At 39.8% G+C, this 17,510-nt stretch overlaps 1 protein-coding gene across 2 annotated transcripts; it reads right to left on the bottom strand.

Moving 5' to 3' along the window:
* Nucleotides 1-2,182: 2,182 nt before the first annotated feature.
* wdr47a (WD repeat domain 47a) lies at nucleotides 2,183-17,314 on the bottom strand. Of its 2 annotated transcripts, none has more exons than XM_057335023.1 (15): nucleotides 17,134-17,314; nucleotides 15,787-15,957; nucleotides 15,319-15,402; nucleotides 14,116-14,200; nucleotides 12,553-13,343; nucleotides 12,155-12,272; nucleotides 8,941-9,122; nucleotides 7,713-7,955; nucleotides 7,306-7,366; nucleotides 6,997-7,154; nucleotides 6,575-6,744; nucleotides 4,662-4,832; nucleotides 4,447-4,578; nucleotides 4,028-4,246; nucleotides 2,183-3,555 (listed from the first exon to the last, which is right to left on the bottom strand). In XM_057335023.1, the coding sequence occupies exons 2-15, from the start codon at nucleotides 15,942-15,944 to the stop codon at nucleotides 3,413-3,415; spliced, it is 2,715 nt and encodes a 904-aa protein (XP_057191006.1). In that variant the 5' UTR covers nucleotides 15,945-15,957; nucleotides 17,134-17,314; the 3' UTR covers nucleotides 2,183-3,412. The 2 variants fall into 2 exon arrangements, with proteins under 2 accessions (XP_057191006.1, XP_057191008.1); XM_057335025.1 differs by having other exon boundaries at nucleotides 15,787-15,953.
* Nucleotides 17,315-17,510: the final 196 nt, after the last annotated feature.

Raw genomic sequence — 17,510 nt, 5'->3', positions numbered from 1 at the left:
AATAATGTTTCTATAGGCATTTGAAGTGAAAAATGTGTATTTCTCCAAAACGCTACAGTAAAATAAGTCCATATATGGTGTGCATATAGTGTGGGATGGCCCCTACAGAAACCATCATCAGTTTTTTCTACTTATTAGAAATAATGTTTCTATAGGCATTTGAAGTGGAAAAATGTGTATTTCTCCAAAACGCTACAGTAAAATAAGTCCATATATGGTGTGCATATAGTGTGGGATGGCCCCTACAGAAACCACATCAGTTTTTTCTACTTATTAGAAATAATGTTTCTATAGGCATTTGAAGTGGAAAAATGTGTATTTCTCCAAAACGCTACAGTAAAATAAGTCCATATATGGTGTGCATATAGTGTGGGATGGCCCCTACAGAAATCCATCATCAGTTTTTTTACTTATTAGAATAATTTTCTATAGGCATATATTGATTAAGTAAGTAATGTCTATTTGCTAATTAGGCATAATATATAGTTTTCTGAAAATGTCAATAGCATGTGTATTTAGTTCTCCAAAACGCTACAGTAAAATAAGTCCATATATGGTGTGCATATAGTGTGGGATGGCCCCTACAGAAATCCATCATCAGTTTTTTCTACTTATTAGAAATAATGTTTCTATAGGCATTTGAAGTGGAAAAATGTGTATTTCTCCAAAAGCTACAGTAAAATAAGTCCATATATGGTGTGCATATAGTGTGGGATGGCCCCTATAGAAACCCACCATCAGTTTTTTCTACTTATGAGAAATAATGTTTGTATAGTCAATTATATTGGAATAATATTTTTCAAACAAAATGCTTTCAAAAAACATACTGTAATTAAATCTGTTCAAATCCATGGGTACTGTAATTGCAAACTGCATAAACAGTTTTATTTGCAGGACAAAGGTCTAGAAGGCATTAAAATAATACATATTTAAGATACAGACAGAGACATTGGTTTCACAATATAACGTTACAGCAATCATAATGCAAACATTCGGAGAAAAAAACCTGCATAAATTACGACAAAAACGAGATATTCTAAACGTAAAACAAGAAATATGTTATTGACAAGAGACGCGGATCATCTACATTTAAATAAAGCTTTACAAGCGGTGTTCCCGTAATGTACCGTAAACCACTCAATAAGCGCGCATCTGAACCTAAACGGCGGCTGGCTTGACCGTGTATTTTCAAACCGCGGCTGGCTTGACCGCAGTGTTATTTATCGTGAACCATTCAAATTGTATGAAACGTTTAAACATCCCTTACGAAAAACACCATGGTTTAAAAAACATGGTTTCACTACAGTTAAACAAATAAAAAAAGGTTACTGTAGTAAAACCACGATTACCACAAAAAAGCATATGGTTTTCAAAAACAGTTAAACCATTGTTACTGTAGTAAAGCGTATGGACCAAAAAACACGGCAACTATACACTTTTACTACAAAAACAATCATTTTCTTGGAATACCATTATATATTTTTAACGCAATATATATAGGCCTATCTTTGGTTGTTTAATTACTATTTTAACCGTTTTAATAAGTTCTAATGCATACTGCACATAGGCCTGCCTACTACACCTATAAAAAACACTTTAAACTAATATCAACTGATTCTACGCACAAAGACTTTTAAAAAAATGTAGATTTTGTGTACCTCTATAGGATGTACGATTCTCTGTCGTGTTCCCGGTCATTGTTGTAGTGTTAGATCCGCGAAATAAAACGAAGCATCAATCAAACGCGAACATTTAATTCTCAAATCTATGCAACACACGACACGATCAACACACGTAAACGATTTCACATCAAGAGATATGCGCGGGATTTCCGCTCTGTAAAACGAAACTTGAGGGCTGGACGCATTATATGCTATTCTGTACATTTACATGCCATACATTCACCAGTTTGTACATTAATAGCGTATATTACTGTATGTACAGTACACTTGGTAGCTCATGCGTTTAAATTGTTGAATACTTACTGTATCCGATTTCTTTGTTGCCAGAATTTTCAAAACCATATTTGGAAACACCGGAAACCCAGCGTTTAAAGCAAAACAACTGCCAGACTACATGCACTGGACCCTAGAGAAAGACTTCAGTATAAACATGGAAATATCTGATCTGGCCACATGAACTTGCAATTTAAAACTACAGTAGATAGAGATGAAAGCTTTTATTTAGATGAAAGCTTTTATTTAGACATAACAGCAGCAACATTTAAAATAAATTTCTCGTAAACGCTTACGTCGATGAAAAGAGGCAGAAACAAAACATTTCACTATTATGACTTTAGTGACCGTTCATTGGCATTAATGTGTAAAAATGTCAGTTTTAAAATTAACAACTATAAATAACAAAACTTAATGAGATTAAATAATAAAATCTACGTCATTACAAAATATACAATATGGACAAACCATAACAAAGTGCTTTTTAAACAAAATACAGGCCTATAAGAAACAAAAAAGTGCAAAGTTAAAATATCAACCGCCAAGTTTCGTGTTAAAAGTTTAACAGACCTATGTGCCAATTCCCAACACATTTAAGCAGTAATGAATCTGATACACTAAAAAAACACCAATTCCTTCCATAAAATTATAATTCAAAATGTAACACTTTGCTCCATGCCATCACTGTAAGAGGCTCTCACAAGGGCTGCAAACAGGGAGAGTCCAACAATACAGTTTAAATAACACTTACTTGATGTACAAGGCCAGCCACTTTACACTGACTTTTCCCTTCATGTCCACACAAACAGCTGAACTTTGATGTAGTATTTGCAGCAATTCATAAAATAATGTCCATATTTTAGCCAAATACAAGCATGGTCGCACCTGCCACTCAAACATTAATTCACACGGTTTGCCTTAGCATGTTACACATTAGAAAGCAGTAACTTAAATAATGAATACTGCAGGATGCTAAACATCAAGAAGTATTTAGAAAAGCTGGATTTAAACAGGCAGGTATACAAGTGCTGTGAACTGCAGAGAGTGGATGTTTATGCAGGGTAGATGCAGACACTATAATCTGAGGAAGGCCACGGTACAGATCACATGCCATCATTGAGTCTGTGTATCTGAGTTGAATGGATGAATGATACAGTGTTTAATTTATTTCATGAAATGGCTCAGGGAGCACACGTATAGCCAAGTATACTAAAACATCAAACCCAATATAGTTCAGGGTCATAACACACGCACACACACCTAAAATATGTACCTAAATAAAGCTTGCATTAATGATCACAGCCACGCACAGGACTAAGGGCCCAGGAAAAAAATACATACAGTACAAGTTACAGACAGACAACACAAGCACACAGAGATTTGTTCAAACAATGCCATAGACATACTCCTGCAGTGTGTGTGTGTGTGTGTTGTCGCCCTCGTTTTTGGAGCTGGCTCTACGTGGCCTGTGTCCAAAGTGTGACCGTGCGGTCGGCAGAAGAGGAGAGGAAAGAGAGGTGGTGTGTGTGCCACCGGCACTGGATCACTTTATCAGAATGCTCGCCAGCTACAGTCAACGGCAGCGGTTTCGTCAGGTCCCCTGTGATAGCATAAACAATTTCCAAAGGCATGGTTTAAATCTTTGAAGGGATAATAAACTTTTTTTTTATTTACCCTTGTGTCATTCCCAACCTGTATGACTTTTTTTATTTTCTCAAAATATCTTGTTTTGTGTTTGGAAGAAGGAGTCAGAGTCATACAACATAAGGGTGAATAAATGATGACAGCATTTTTTGGGGGTGAACTATCATTTTAAATAAACATCAACAAACATATTTTTCTACAAATTGTATTCTTAAATATGTGGAGAAAATACTTTTTCTTTAGATTTACATCCATAAGCAAATATTATAAATACACATAAAAAAATAGGTAATTGTGCAATCTTGGGAGATGTAATAATAATACAGTAATACAATTATTTTAGTAGTAGCAGGTAATTTTAACAGATTCATATTATAAATGAAACTTAACAGCACTCAGAATAAACCGACAAACAGGTGAGATCTCACCTTGCAGGTCTGTGACGATGACCTTATTGTCGTAGGATCCCGTGAGCAGGTAATGGGCCTCGGGCGAGAAGCGCACCGATCGGACGTCGCTGGAGTGCGGCCGGTACGTCTGAACCATGCGTCCGCCTCTGATGTCATACAGCATACAGGAGCTGTCCTCCTGCCCTGTTGCCAGCAAACGTCCGCTCGGGTCAACCGCTACTGATGCCACAGGGCTGCCTGTAATATCACACACAATACGATCACATGACCAAACATTCACAGTGACAAGCCATTACACTTACAAATCAAGACTTGAAACTGTAAATGCAAGGACAATACTTATGTTGTAAATTCCACCATTTTAAACCATCTAGTAACCATAAATGATTATCTTGGTCATTGAAAGACAAGATTCTGAAAGAGATGTTGAAGCTCACCTGAGCCATGAAAGGCCGTCCCTACCACTCTTACACAGCTGGGTACCCGCAGGTCCCAAAAACGCACCGTCTTATCCTGAGAGCCAGATGCTATCATCCAACCCCCCCACGTGTAGAGAGAAAGGATATGACCTGAAACCACACACAAATCAAAAGCCGGGAAGTGGGATGCTTGCTATCCCTTTAGATCTTCAGGTGTGTGTGTGATTTTGTACCCGTGTGTCCACTCAGCGCGTGCAGACCCTGTCCTCTCTGGCAGTCCGTTGTGTAGATGTTACAGTCTCCAGCACCCGCGCTGATTAAAATGGCTCCTCCGCTTTCAGGACCCTCCATAAACGCCAAGTCTCTGATAGTCCCATCATGCATACTGAACTCCAGATCTGGACCTGAAGCACAGAGAAGACATTATTAATATTCCTGTAGCCCAGCTGGCGGGCCATGACCCAAACTACACCAAAGTCAATCCTGGACATTGACATGCACTGCACATCCTGGTAAAATATATACATATACAGGTGCTGGTCATATAAATAGAATATCATCAAAAAGTTGATTTATTTCACTAATTCCATTCAAAAAGTGAAACTTGTATATTATATTCATTCATTACACACAGACTGATATATTTCAAATGTTTATTTCTTTTAATTTGATGATTATAACTGACAACTAATGAAAATCCCAAATTCGGTATCTCAGAAAATTAGAATATTACTTAAGACCAATACAAAGAAAGGATTTTTAGAAATCTTGGCCAACTGAAAAGTATGAACATGAAAAGTATGAGCATGTACAGCACTCAATACTTAGTTGGGGCTCCTTTTGCCTGAATTACTGCAGCAATGCGGCGTGGCATGGAGTGGATCAGTCTGTGGCACTGCTTAGGTGTTATGAGAGCCCAGGTTGCTCTGATAGTGGCCTTCAGCTCTTCTGCATTGTTGGGTCTGGCATATCGCATCTTCCTCTTCACAATACCCCATAGATTCTCTATGGGGTTAAGGTCAGGCGAGTTTGCTGGCCAATTAAGAACAGGGATACCATGGTCCTCAAACCAGGTACTGGTAGCTTTGGCACTGTGTGCAGGTGCCAAGTCCTGTTGGAAAATGAAATCTGCATCTCCATAAAGTTGGTCAGCAGCAGGAAGCATGAAGTGCTCTAAAACTTCCTGGTATACGGCTGCGTTGACCTTGGACCTCAGAAAACACAGTGGACCAACACCAGCAGATGACATGGCACTCCAAACCATCACTGACTGTGGAAACTTTACACTGGACCTCAAGCAACGTGGATTCTGTGCCTCTCCTCTCTTCCTCCCTACTCTGGGACCCTGATTTCCAAAGGAAATGCAAAATTTACTTTCATCAGAGAACATAACTTTGGACCACTCAGCAGCAGTCCAGTCCTTTTTGTCTTTAGCCCAGGCGAGACGCTTCTGATGCTTCCTGCTGCTGACCAACTTTATGGAGATTCAGATTTCATTTTCCAACAGGACTTGGCACCTGCACACAGTGCCAAAGCTACCAGTACCTGGTTTAAGGACCATGGTATCCCTGTTCTTAATTGGCCAGCAAACTCGCCTGACCTTATCCCCATAGAAAATCTATGGGGTATTGTGAAGAGGAAGATGCGATATGCCAGACCCAACAATGCAGAAGAGCTGAAGGCCACTATCAGAGCAACCTGGGCTCTCATAACACCTGAGCAGTGCCACAGACTGATCCACTCCATGCCACGCCGCATTGCTGCAGTAATTCAGGCAAAAGGAGCCCCAACTAAGTATTGAGTGCTGTACATGCTCATACTTTTCATGTTCATACTTTTCAGTTGGCCAAGATTTCTAAAAATCCTTTCTTTGTATTGGTCTTAAGTAATATTCTAATTTTCTGAGATACTGAATTTGAGATTTTCATTAGTTGTCAGTTATAATCATCAAATTAAAAGAAATAAACATTTGAAATATATCAGTCTGTGTGTAATGAATGAATATAATATATAAGTTTCACTTTTTGAATGGAATTAGTGAAATAAATCAACTTTTTGATGATATTCTAATTATATGACCAGCACCTGTACTGTATATACAGGTATATATATGTGAGTACTGTATAGGAAGCTCTATATCTCTCACCTGTAGCATTGCATGTTTCGGGGTTGAAGGGCAGCACTTTGACGTATTTGTCGTTGGATCCGGTGGCCAGTAACTGACCGCAGGGGCTCCATGCCACACAATATATGGAGCCTTTGTGATGCTTGTTTCTCTTAAAGCGGATTTCTGGAGTTTTGCTTACTCCCGAGCCGCTAAAACAAACAACAAAACAACCACAGCGCACATCAAAATCTTGTGTCATCTACTAAACACATTTTATCATTACTTTGTCATTTACAGCGCTCCCACACCTTTGTCTAACACATTTCAATGTTTTTTCCAGTCAGATATCAATACAAACCACACAAACAAAGCAATTTACAGTTGGTATTAGAGTTGAGCATAGTTTCTAAAATCTAGGCCTTTAATACTGTAATAATTTTACAGACTTGCAAACAGCTGACCTTGTATCCAGTGTATCAGGGTAGGCACACACACTAAGCGTCTTAGAGTTTGAGCCGACAGCGTATAACGCTCCTGTGGGGTGGAAGGCCACTGCACGCACTGCCTGTGTGTCCTCCAGGGTGTTCACCATTACATACTTGGCTTTAGACTTCTCTTTCTGAAACACATAAAGACACACATCTTCAGTCAGTGCATTACTATTTTGCATGTAAATAAAGAGTAATATTCCTATCCCCCTCATTCTTTGCTAGATTAGATGGTAGTAAATTATATATGTTAGTTATAAAGAGCTGTAGGGGGCGCTGTACCTCTGGGCCTTTGGAGCAGCTCAAGCTGCTGTTATTCTGTTCAGTCGGGTCCTTCTGAGAACTGCAGAAAACAAACTGTTGTTAGGACCCTCATCCACTGACCCATGTGTAACCAACTCCCATGTGATTAACTCCAATTCTTACGATGATCGATTATTATTTTTATGTAATGGCTGATAACTAACAATATTATGTACCATCATGTATTGAAAAAACAAACCCTGACAGGGTGATCACAACTGTTGGAAAGATTTGACACGTTTCACATTATCCTTATTACACGACTATTTGGCAAATGATAGGACTAAAAAGATTGATATTAAACACAAACATTGTGTTTATTTCAGGTACATAATCATGCAACAAAGAACAAAAGTACCAGGATAAAATTCTCTGTGACCTCTCACCTCTGGGGCAGCACAGGTGACTGGCTGGGCAGAGGTAAGGCTGTCTGTCCTGCTGACCTCTGTGGAGTGCTGGTGACCACGTCACTGGCTCCTCTACCTTCTACTTGTGTGTGTGGTGTGGCCGAAGCTTCTCCTGACACACTGTTGTTATTACTGGCCCCATTACACTGCTGAGAGAGAATCTGCACTTCTTCTCCCAAATCATCCATTCCAACATTCAGCTCCTCCAGCCTTTGAATAGACCTGCGAACACACAAAAAACTCCCTTAGATGCTTTTGAAACAATGCAGAAGGAGCTCCCATTTATTCAGGGCTTTCATTGGGATGCTTTCTTAATTCTTAAGGGGGGATTTGTTCAAAAACCCATGAAGCTGGTGGCATTAGACCAGTGTACACAAAGTAAAAATCATTTTTATTTCTGCAGCCCCGTAATAAACTAAAAAAAAAAAAAACAGTTAAACTGATGAAATCTTATAAATTCTGTAGTAATTCTGTAAAGATCGTCTTGACAGAACAATGAATGATTCTTCTGTTCCCCCTCCTGTCTGACACGGTGCATTATGTACGGCTCTGGACTTTAGTGATGACATCACCAGAGGAACAGCACGGTTTCAAAACCTCCCTTTGTTAGGATTCTATTTAAGGATTTCTCTGTAACCACAGCAACAAAAACAAAGAATTATCAGAGCTGAGCAGGAGGGGAGGGTCTTAAAGTGAGCTCATTTCCTGTTAGGTTTAAAAAGGGAAAAACACGCTGTAATTTGAGCAATAACTCATCATGAGGGGAGACACAAGAATGGTTTCCTGGACCTTCCGACGAGGTCCGCCACCATCAAAAAGTTTTGCACTAAGGCAGGGGTCATGATACAGCCACCTGGTCCACCCATAGAAACATAGCCCTGGGCTCTGTGAATACTCTGTTGGTAACTTAAACAACGACTATTCAAATGTGTGGAATATAAAACAGGTCTCAGAATTTGAGTATGTATATGTGTGTCCCGAGGGATTTCTCCACCCACTTCAACATTCCTGGCCACATGCTGAACCATCTGGAGGTTTATTGTCATCACATTAGCCTTTCATTTGCTATTCAAACTTCTTTCTCGCTCAGCATCAGATATCAACTCCTCTCTGCGTCTTTGCATTGCAAACCAATTGAAGTTTACAAATACAAACGGACTTCTGACCTTAGGAAGTGATGGTGTTGGTAATGCACAGCTTTGCTGACCTGGAGAGGAAGGTCTCTGTGAGGTTGTGCTCAGCGGTGGGCGGGGCCTCGTGCTGCTGGACTCCGCCCTCCCGTAACATCTGCTGGTAGAGCTCCCTCTGCTGCTGCTTCTGTTCTAGATGCTGTTGCACACGTAGACGCTGGCGGTAAAACTCCTGAAACTGCTCTGTGGAGTCCCGCAGCTACAGACACACACAAGACATTCAATCATGGTGAAGACATTAAACAACACACAGCAGCTCGACTGCTACTATAATGTATTTAAGATCCAGTCAGGGAGAAAACTGTGAAATTGTGACTCTGACTCACACACACTAAAAACTAAAAAATGCACCTCTGACATCAACACATACAGTACAAACTTTTTTTTTTAACTACAGTACAAGTATTGTAACAATGTAACAAAAACCCTCTTTATACTATCATTATCCAGCAGCATATTTTCTTTTAACTCGTCGCTTTTTTCATTTACTTTTTTTGGTAAAACTTTTTTAGGTAATTTAAAATGTAATTAAAACACACACTTGTTGAGTTATTTCCATAAAATTGATCATGTCTGAGCATATAGGATTGTACAAATTAGAATCCCACAGTCACATTTTCTGTGACAGCAGGATAAAAAAATCAAGGACGGTAAGTGTCTCTGTCATAACTCACTCCTGTGTGCACACAGAAAAAAGGAAGATGGGTGGGTTCCCTGATGGAAAGTGACCTAATGAGCTTACAATAGCTGTTTTCACTCGAGTGTGTGTGTGTGTGTGTGTGTGTGTGTGTGTGTGTGTGTTCATGTTTGTATATCCCGGTGGGGACCTAAACCTGAATACACACCAACACATGGGGACTCGTGTCACTGTGGGGACCAAAATTGAGGTCCCCATGGGCAAAAAAGCTTATAAATTGTACAGAACAATATTTTTTACAAATCTAAAAATGCAAAAAGTGTTCTATGATCTTTAGGTTTAGGGATAGGGGATAGAATATACAGTTTGTACAGTATAAAAAACATTACGCCTATGGACTGTCCCCACGGGGATAGTCAACCAAAGCCTGTGCGTGTGTGTGCGTTCATGTTTGTATATCCCGGTGGGGACCTAAACCTGAATACACACCAACACATGGGGACTCGTGTCACTGTGGGTAGGGCTGTCACGATTATTAAATAATCGTCTCATCGCGATTGTTTGACCTCATCGCGATGATTTCGGATCATCGCAATTATCGCACATCTCTATAGAAGACACTAGGGGGAGCTGTGGTGTATCTGCATATTGCATATTTTAGTGTATACATTGTTACTAAAGCATGGTAATACTTGTAAAATGTACCACCACAACACAATCACTTTAAAAAAACTAAAACATATACAAATTACCTGCAGTACAATTTAATATTATTTAAGCAAATCTCAGTGTGAAAACCAGTCTACCAAAATTTCATTAACACACAAGTAAAATTTTACTGTAGTCTTGCAAGTGAGAAAAAAACAGACTAGAAGCTTTTCTATGACCGATAGTATTTTAATGGTGGCTTCAATTCACTCCTGATCAATTTACTTCATTTACAAGTATTTGGCGGTTGTATTATTGACAGGTAAAACCCTAAACCTTAAATATATGATGACCCAATTTTTTCCGATGTATTTCCAAGAAAAAAACATAGTCTTGTATTCAGAACAATATGGTCGTTTCAATTGCTGAATCAAAAATGTATGAGAATTAAATGTCAAAGCTCAAAAACAGACAATTAATCGTCATAATCGCCAAAGCCCTAAAACAGACAATTAATTGCCATAATCGCAATGATTTATTAGACAATTAATCGTCAATCAAATTTCATAATCGTGACAGCCCTAACTGTGGGGACCAAAATTGAGGTCCTCATGGGCAAACAAGCTTATAAATTGTACAGAACAATATTTTTTACAAATCTAAAAATGCAAAAAGTGTTCTATGATCTTTAGGTTTAGGGATAGGGGATAGAATATACAGTTTGTAAAGTATAAAAAACATTACGCCTATGGACTGTCACTGTCCCCACGGGGATAGTCAACCAAAGCCTGTGCGTGTGTGTGTGTGTGTGTGTGTGTGTGCGTGCGTGCGTGCGTGCGTGCGTGCGTGCGTGCGTGCGTGTGTGTGTGCGTGTGTTACAAGTCAGACAGAGTGTCAAGTTCTAATAACACAACCAGACTTCTGCACAACAGAAATAAATCTCAGTAATTAACTTGAAATAACTTTAAATTATAGAGCCCTCACTGGACACCATTTCCTATTTTTCAATAGTATATTCTATATTATTCAAAATATTCTAGAACGCTGATAATAACATAACTTCTACAGTTCCACAACATGACATTTCCAGCTCATCCTTTTAACTTCTCTCACTGCACAAAATAAACATTGATTACCAGTTTGTAAGGGTTTTGTCTGAATTATGGGCACAATCATAAAATTTGCTATCATATTCTGGTGAAGGTAAGGTGATCTAAACATCTATTTACAAATATAATTGAAATCTACACTGCATACAGTTTATATATGACATCAAAGTGTGTAACAAAATCTGCATAGTCAGTTCACAAGTTATAAAATCAAAAGTCTGTTTTTCAATGAACCTTTTGGTTTATTCTGTGGCACGGCCTCCCTGCGATACCCGCTATGGCCCACTAGGGGGCTCTAGTCTAGAGTTTGGGAAGCACTGGTTTAGATCCCTCACAAAATCTCCATCAGACAACATTCTAGAAGCTTTTTCTGTTACCTCACAAACACATTCCTAGCAACCGTCGACAACCAATCAAAGCTCACAGTAACTCCACAGTATTGAATCTGAAGCACAAGCTGGCCAGTTATTTATGACCCTGCTGTTTATGAAGGAGGTGGCTGGCAAATAGCTGAGACTGCACATGCAGAATTCTAATGCTAAAATGCATCAACAAAGCCTGTTAATAATAACAGTCTGCAGAAATAAATCAAGGAACTGGAATGCTAATCTATATATTGTGCAACGTTTTAAATATGCTTTGACTTACATCATTTAGAACCAAAGAGATGGGAATATTGCCTTTTTAACTATTATGCAAAGGGAAATCTCTCACATCATACAGTAACATGTAAATGACATGTACAATATAAAACTAATTTGGGAGTCATTCATCGAAATTGGAGTTTTACCAAATGTTAAGAAGATTTATTAATAGCTCTGACAAATGACAGAATACCTCATTCTTCTCTGCAGAACCTGGTGCTGAGGCGTCCTGACCCGGGGCAGACTCCGGGCGAGAGTTTTGAGGGCCAGGTGAGCTCAACATTTTATCAGAGGGAGTCTCAGTTCTCGAGCTGCAAGACCAGAGAGTTTACATTATTATCTCAAGACACACACTGAACTGGTTCTGATCTGATCGTTGGTTGTTCAGCCCCACCCAAGAACATTATTTAGAGTCTTTCCCATGTCACACACTATATTTTCACAAGGTTTTTTAAACAATTAACACTTCATTAATAACATTTAATAACCCTTAATAACCCTTCATTAAATTGAGATGAACAGGTTGTGTGCTCGTAAACATTGTCTGATCTTCCAGTGCAGATATTTAAGTGTGTAACAGGTGACGTTTACCTATCAGGTGACTCCTCAAAGATGCTGTGACATCCTGAATTGTCCATCATCACACTACGGTTCAGGTGCTGAAAGTTAGCAAACGAGTGCGACATGGGTGAGGTTTTCCCTCCGTTTGTACCCGGTCCTCTCTTGTCCTGCCCAGAGAGGCCGTAGGACAAACCATCCAGCGCAGGGTTTAGAGAGCGGGACATGTAGGTGTCGGCGGACTGCGGGCGTCGCAGAGGAGAGGCGGGGTACGGGGAGAGCTTACTGATGAGTGGAGTGAGCAGGTCGGCGTAACCGGTCTTGGCAGGTTTTGCAAGACGATCTACGTGGATGCTGAGCATCTTCTGTTCAAAAGCGCAGGAGAAGACGTTGGGCGACAGGTTCTGGAGCCAAGAGAGCATACTGAGGTCTAGGTCATCACAGCCGTTCCCGCACAACATGTCTATACCCAGAAGAACCTCGCTCTCAGTGATCTCCTCTCCGGTGGCTTTGCTCTGACAGAATTCTACACAACACTCATACAAGACACCTTTGATCAAAAGCTGGGAGAGGCGATTGGAGCTGGCGCGAAACCCCGCCTCGCTCAGCTTCCGATCTGCGGGGATGAACTCCGCCACCATAACGCAGGCCTCCTCGAAACACTGGACGCGTGCCGTGCTGGGGTTCCAGTCTTTAAACTCAGAGTGGTTGGTGAGGCGGGGCAGCGTCAGGAGAAGACAGAGCTTACTGTAATCGTCTTTAGATGGACAAAACTCTTCCAGAGCATGGAGACACTTCACGGCTTCCTGCATGGTCAGCTCCAACTAAATTGTGCATCAAGACAATGTTGATCAGAAAACGTTGTTTTCCGAGTCTGAATCTCAAAAAGGGCCAGCATCCCTCTCACAAAAGTGCATCGTGGTTTTAGACAGTGTACTACGGTAATGCCATCTAAATACCATAGCATGTGAATATGGCCAATATTAATATACAGTATATATTACTATATGGCAAATATAAAATGATTTCACTGTGCCAGTTTAACAGCTCTAGTAGTAGCTCTGCAGACTTTGTTCTTCAATATAATCAAAATCCATTGTTAAAAGGTGCTCTAGAATGTTTAATTCTGATTGGCCGATCAAAACATTCAACATCAAGTCAGTTTAGGGCTGTCAAACGATTAATCGCGATTAATCACATCCAAAAAAGTTTGTGTTTACACAAAATATGTCTGTGCACTATGCATATCAATTTTGTATTTATAAACACATACATATATACATATTTAGTAAATATTTATTTATAATTTAAATTATATATAAATGTTTATTTTACATGATTAATCTTTGACAGCCCTAGGTCAGTTATTACCCAATAATTGATTCCGCTATAACAACCGGATGGCTGTTCATTATACCTATGATAAAGATGCAGACTAATTTAAACATTTCTATTATTTTCAGAAGTCAGAAGAAAGTGAAATATTACAAAGTAAATAAAGCAGCCACGCCATAACAGACTTAATGAATCAGAGATGACATGTGACAACTCATCTGATAGGACACCGGTTACCACGGTGACGCTGTCGCCACTTACGTGCTGTGGCTCATCTTCAGCAGACATGGCGTTATTTACACACAACGCTTCTAGAAACTTCTGCTTCAGAACAATGTAGCGGAACCTAAGAGGAGAGAATATATGTTAGAAATAGTCTAAAGATGAAGAACTGCAACAGGGTGCAATTTATTTGAAATGTGTTTTACAAGTTCGCTTGCCCATCCAGTCTTAACAAAATGATGGTGAATGAATTTAGTCTTGGCTAAAGCTTTGAGCTAGCCTCCTGGGCTAAGAAATTGGATAAAAATAAATAATTCCGGTCACGTGATGAGTTGCGGTGGCAGAGGAATACCCAAAAAACTGTCGAAAGAAAGGTGTGCAGCTGGTACTGTAAGTGGTTGCTTAAAGGAACAATATGGAGTTTTTAGGAGGATCTATTGACAGAAATGCAATATAATATACAAAACTATTTCTTCAGAGGTGTATAAAGACCTTACATAATGAACCGTTATGTTTCTAATACCTTAGAATAAGCTGTTTATATCTACATATAGAGTGGGCCTACATACATTGAATTCGCCGCCATGTTTTGTACAGCAGCCCTAAACGGTCAAACAACTCTACAACGCGCGTTTGCTGGAAAGTATCTCCATAGATATCTATGAGTATCTCTGCTAAACGCCTTAGTACCGCGGGTCCTGATGCGTCTCTGCTGGAAAGTCTTTATAATATTAGCGCAGGTCCTAGCTCCTGCCTGACTTTTATCCTTCTTTTTATACTTAAAACCCACAGACCTTTTATTTATGTAATAAATAAGACATAGCTCTTTCTACAGTCTTTCTAATGCCCGCATGATCTCTTCCCTGCGTCAACATGAGAACGACATCTTTTTGTACTGTGGTGGCCACCGTCGTGTTTGGACTGAGCGATTCGTTGCAAATCTATAATACAACGCTAGTGGCCGCTGTTAATCAAAAACTGCGCCTTTAAATACGCTTGAAAAATGATTGACAGACAATATAACCAAACTCCTCCCACCTTTGTTTAGAACTTTATTAGTAATAATTTGAGCTTTTTATTTTTAATACATTTAATTGTTTTTAAAATATAACATTCATGCTTCATATCTTGAAAACCTTTAAAGTGATTAAGATTAAAATAATCTAAAATCAAGATTAATTGAGGTCTCCAATATAACCACTTATTGGATTTGTTTATCAGTTCGATGAGCTGATGTCTGACCTCTTTCTGTCAAATTTATCCAGACCTTCCAGAGGCTGAATGAACTGCAGCACTTCATCCCACTGTCCGTCTAGAATGAGCTGCCTGTATGGGTGAAAGAGAAAGAGTCTAAACTTAGAAAGTGTGGCTAGACACTTTGACTCTTAGCATATTCAAGGTTCAAGGCCAACGAGTAATTCAGACAAATTTAGACTACACTACCAACCAAGGTAGTACCTTAGTTTTGTTTGGCACACTTGAAGTGCCATGTAAATACAATGGTACATGAAAACGCTAATTATTCATTTTCCCACAGTATGTGTAAAAGTATTCATCACCTAATACAAACACCATAGTATTGTGAAATAATGTCTTAAGAGCAATGAAAACATAAGCTAAAAGTGAATAAACATTTCAATAATTCTGTCAACACACAGCTTGTCCTCTCTTCTACCTGAGCATCAGGTCTGACTGCAGTGTAGGTCGTACCTGAGAAAAAGCATGTCATCGGAATAAAGGCCATTGATGACCCCGCTCTCTTTCTCCAGGGCTAGCATGCTTATGTGCAGCTTACGTGAGTTCAGGAAGTCCAGGATCACCTTAATGATCTCCACTTCCTTCACGTTTATGATCTCCTCAGCCGTCATGGTGGCAAGCTGTCTGAGAAAGGGCACAAAACAAAGTACACACGCATTTAGCAGTCACTTATTAAAAACAAGGGGCGAGAACTCTGTAAGGGCCCGCACAATGGTTAAATTTAAGGGGGAAGGGGCACATTTTTTTGTCCACCGAGACTAATGAGTTACTTGGACCTTAGTGGCCTCCCCATGTTACATAGCTCCGGGCAACATTGCCACCGTCTTCTCTGATGCTGCTCAACATAGTAAAACCAACAACCTTTGTTTTTTTAGCAAGGCATCCTCAACCACTACACAACATCAAGCCAAAAGAAGAGTGGGATTCAACATAACATGGAACTTAAAGTATAACCCCGATATAAGTATTGTTTTATTAGTAGCTCGCATTAGTAGAATGCATTATGATATCTGAGAACATCATGATAACCCAGAGGGCCCATCACACCAGAAAAAGCACATGTACTGTAAACAAAACAAGAATGGGAGGAGACCTGACATTCCACCTGCCTGTTAAACCAAAACAGCCTGTTTTTTCAATATTACTCTTCATATTTAGCAGATGTGTTTCTTTTCTTAACTTACATTAAGTACGTAATACAAAACTATTGTCGATTTTTCAGCCGATCAGTATGTTTGAGGTAAAAGAACTGAACCATTATTATAATCCAGATTCACCTTTCAAACACAATTACATTATATGATACTTATTCTTAGCTTTAATAATGCTGTAAAGAGTTAAAACACAATCCACCCTTATTAGCAATGGTTAACGCTTTGCTTAATGTGCATTCGTACTGTTTGGTAGCTTATGAATTGCTCTGTTTTAGGGTTTAACCAACCCGCCTTTTTCTTTAAACATTAAGCCACAACATCGAAACCTCTACCATGGGAAACGCAGATTTGCTTTCTCATGCTTTAGACCCGCACGGGTCCGCTGCAACGCATCTATCTGAACGTGCATACGGGCCGCTTACACAGAACAGAACAGGTGCTAGATAAGCCACATCACATCCAATCACACTCTTAATTCACCGTCAGACTTAAAGAACTGACTGCAGACGTGAACATCCACCGCGGTTACATCTCGAGACCCGCGGGGGGAGAGTGTGTCATCCGGGCGGAGCAGCAGCAGCCTCACCGGCCTCGCCTTTTCTCAAAACAACGCGATAACCGGCGCAAACAGCTATTTAAATCTCACCTGGTGATCTCTACATATACGCGAAGTGCAGAAATCCTCTGCGGGTGTGTTGAGAGTGTTTGACACGGGCGATGTGATGTTTTTATTCCGTGGATCCTAGTGCGAGGAGCTCTTGTTGTCCCTGGCGCTCGCTGGTTGTCAAGCGCGAGCTTCCTCTGTGCGCCCCACCAATCCGTGCACACGCACGCGAGGCCGCACATCCCGCCCAGTTCCGTTCATTTGTGCGTTATTTAACATAGCGAGGCTCAGTGGGGATTTGTAATTAGCAGTGTTTGAACGCATTATACTAATATATCTGGCTTAATGTAAGTCTAAAATATAACACTTCATGTATGAATACTGTATGTTGTGGTTGATGGCTTTATGTTTTTAAATCA

This window comes from Triplophysa rosa, linkage group LG5, assembly GCF_024868665.1.
Source record: "Triplophysa rosa linkage group LG5, Trosa_1v2, whole genome shotgun sequence".
Taxonomy (NCBI): Eukaryota; Metazoa; Chordata; class Actinopteri; order Cypriniformes; family Nemacheilidae; genus Triplophysa; species Triplophysa rosa.
The sequence above is the reverse complement of the archived record's forward strand: the minus strand, read 5'-3'. Positions and strand labels throughout refer to the sequence as shown.

Bases quoted from the DNA above. Each gene is read 5' to 3' on its own strand.
- wdr47a (XM_057335023.1), bottom strand. From the start codon at position 15,944: ATGACGGCTGAGGAGATCATAAACGTGAAGGAAGTGGAGATCATTAAG. The intron at 15,403-15,786 runs GTACGACCTACA...TCACCCATACAG, and splicing joins GATGACATGCTTTTTCTCAG to GCAGCTCATTCTAGACGGAC. The intron at 13,344-14,115 runs GTAAGTGGCGAC...TGCACAATTTAG, and splicing joins CTGAAGATGAGCCACAGCAC to TTGGAGCTGACCATGCAGGA.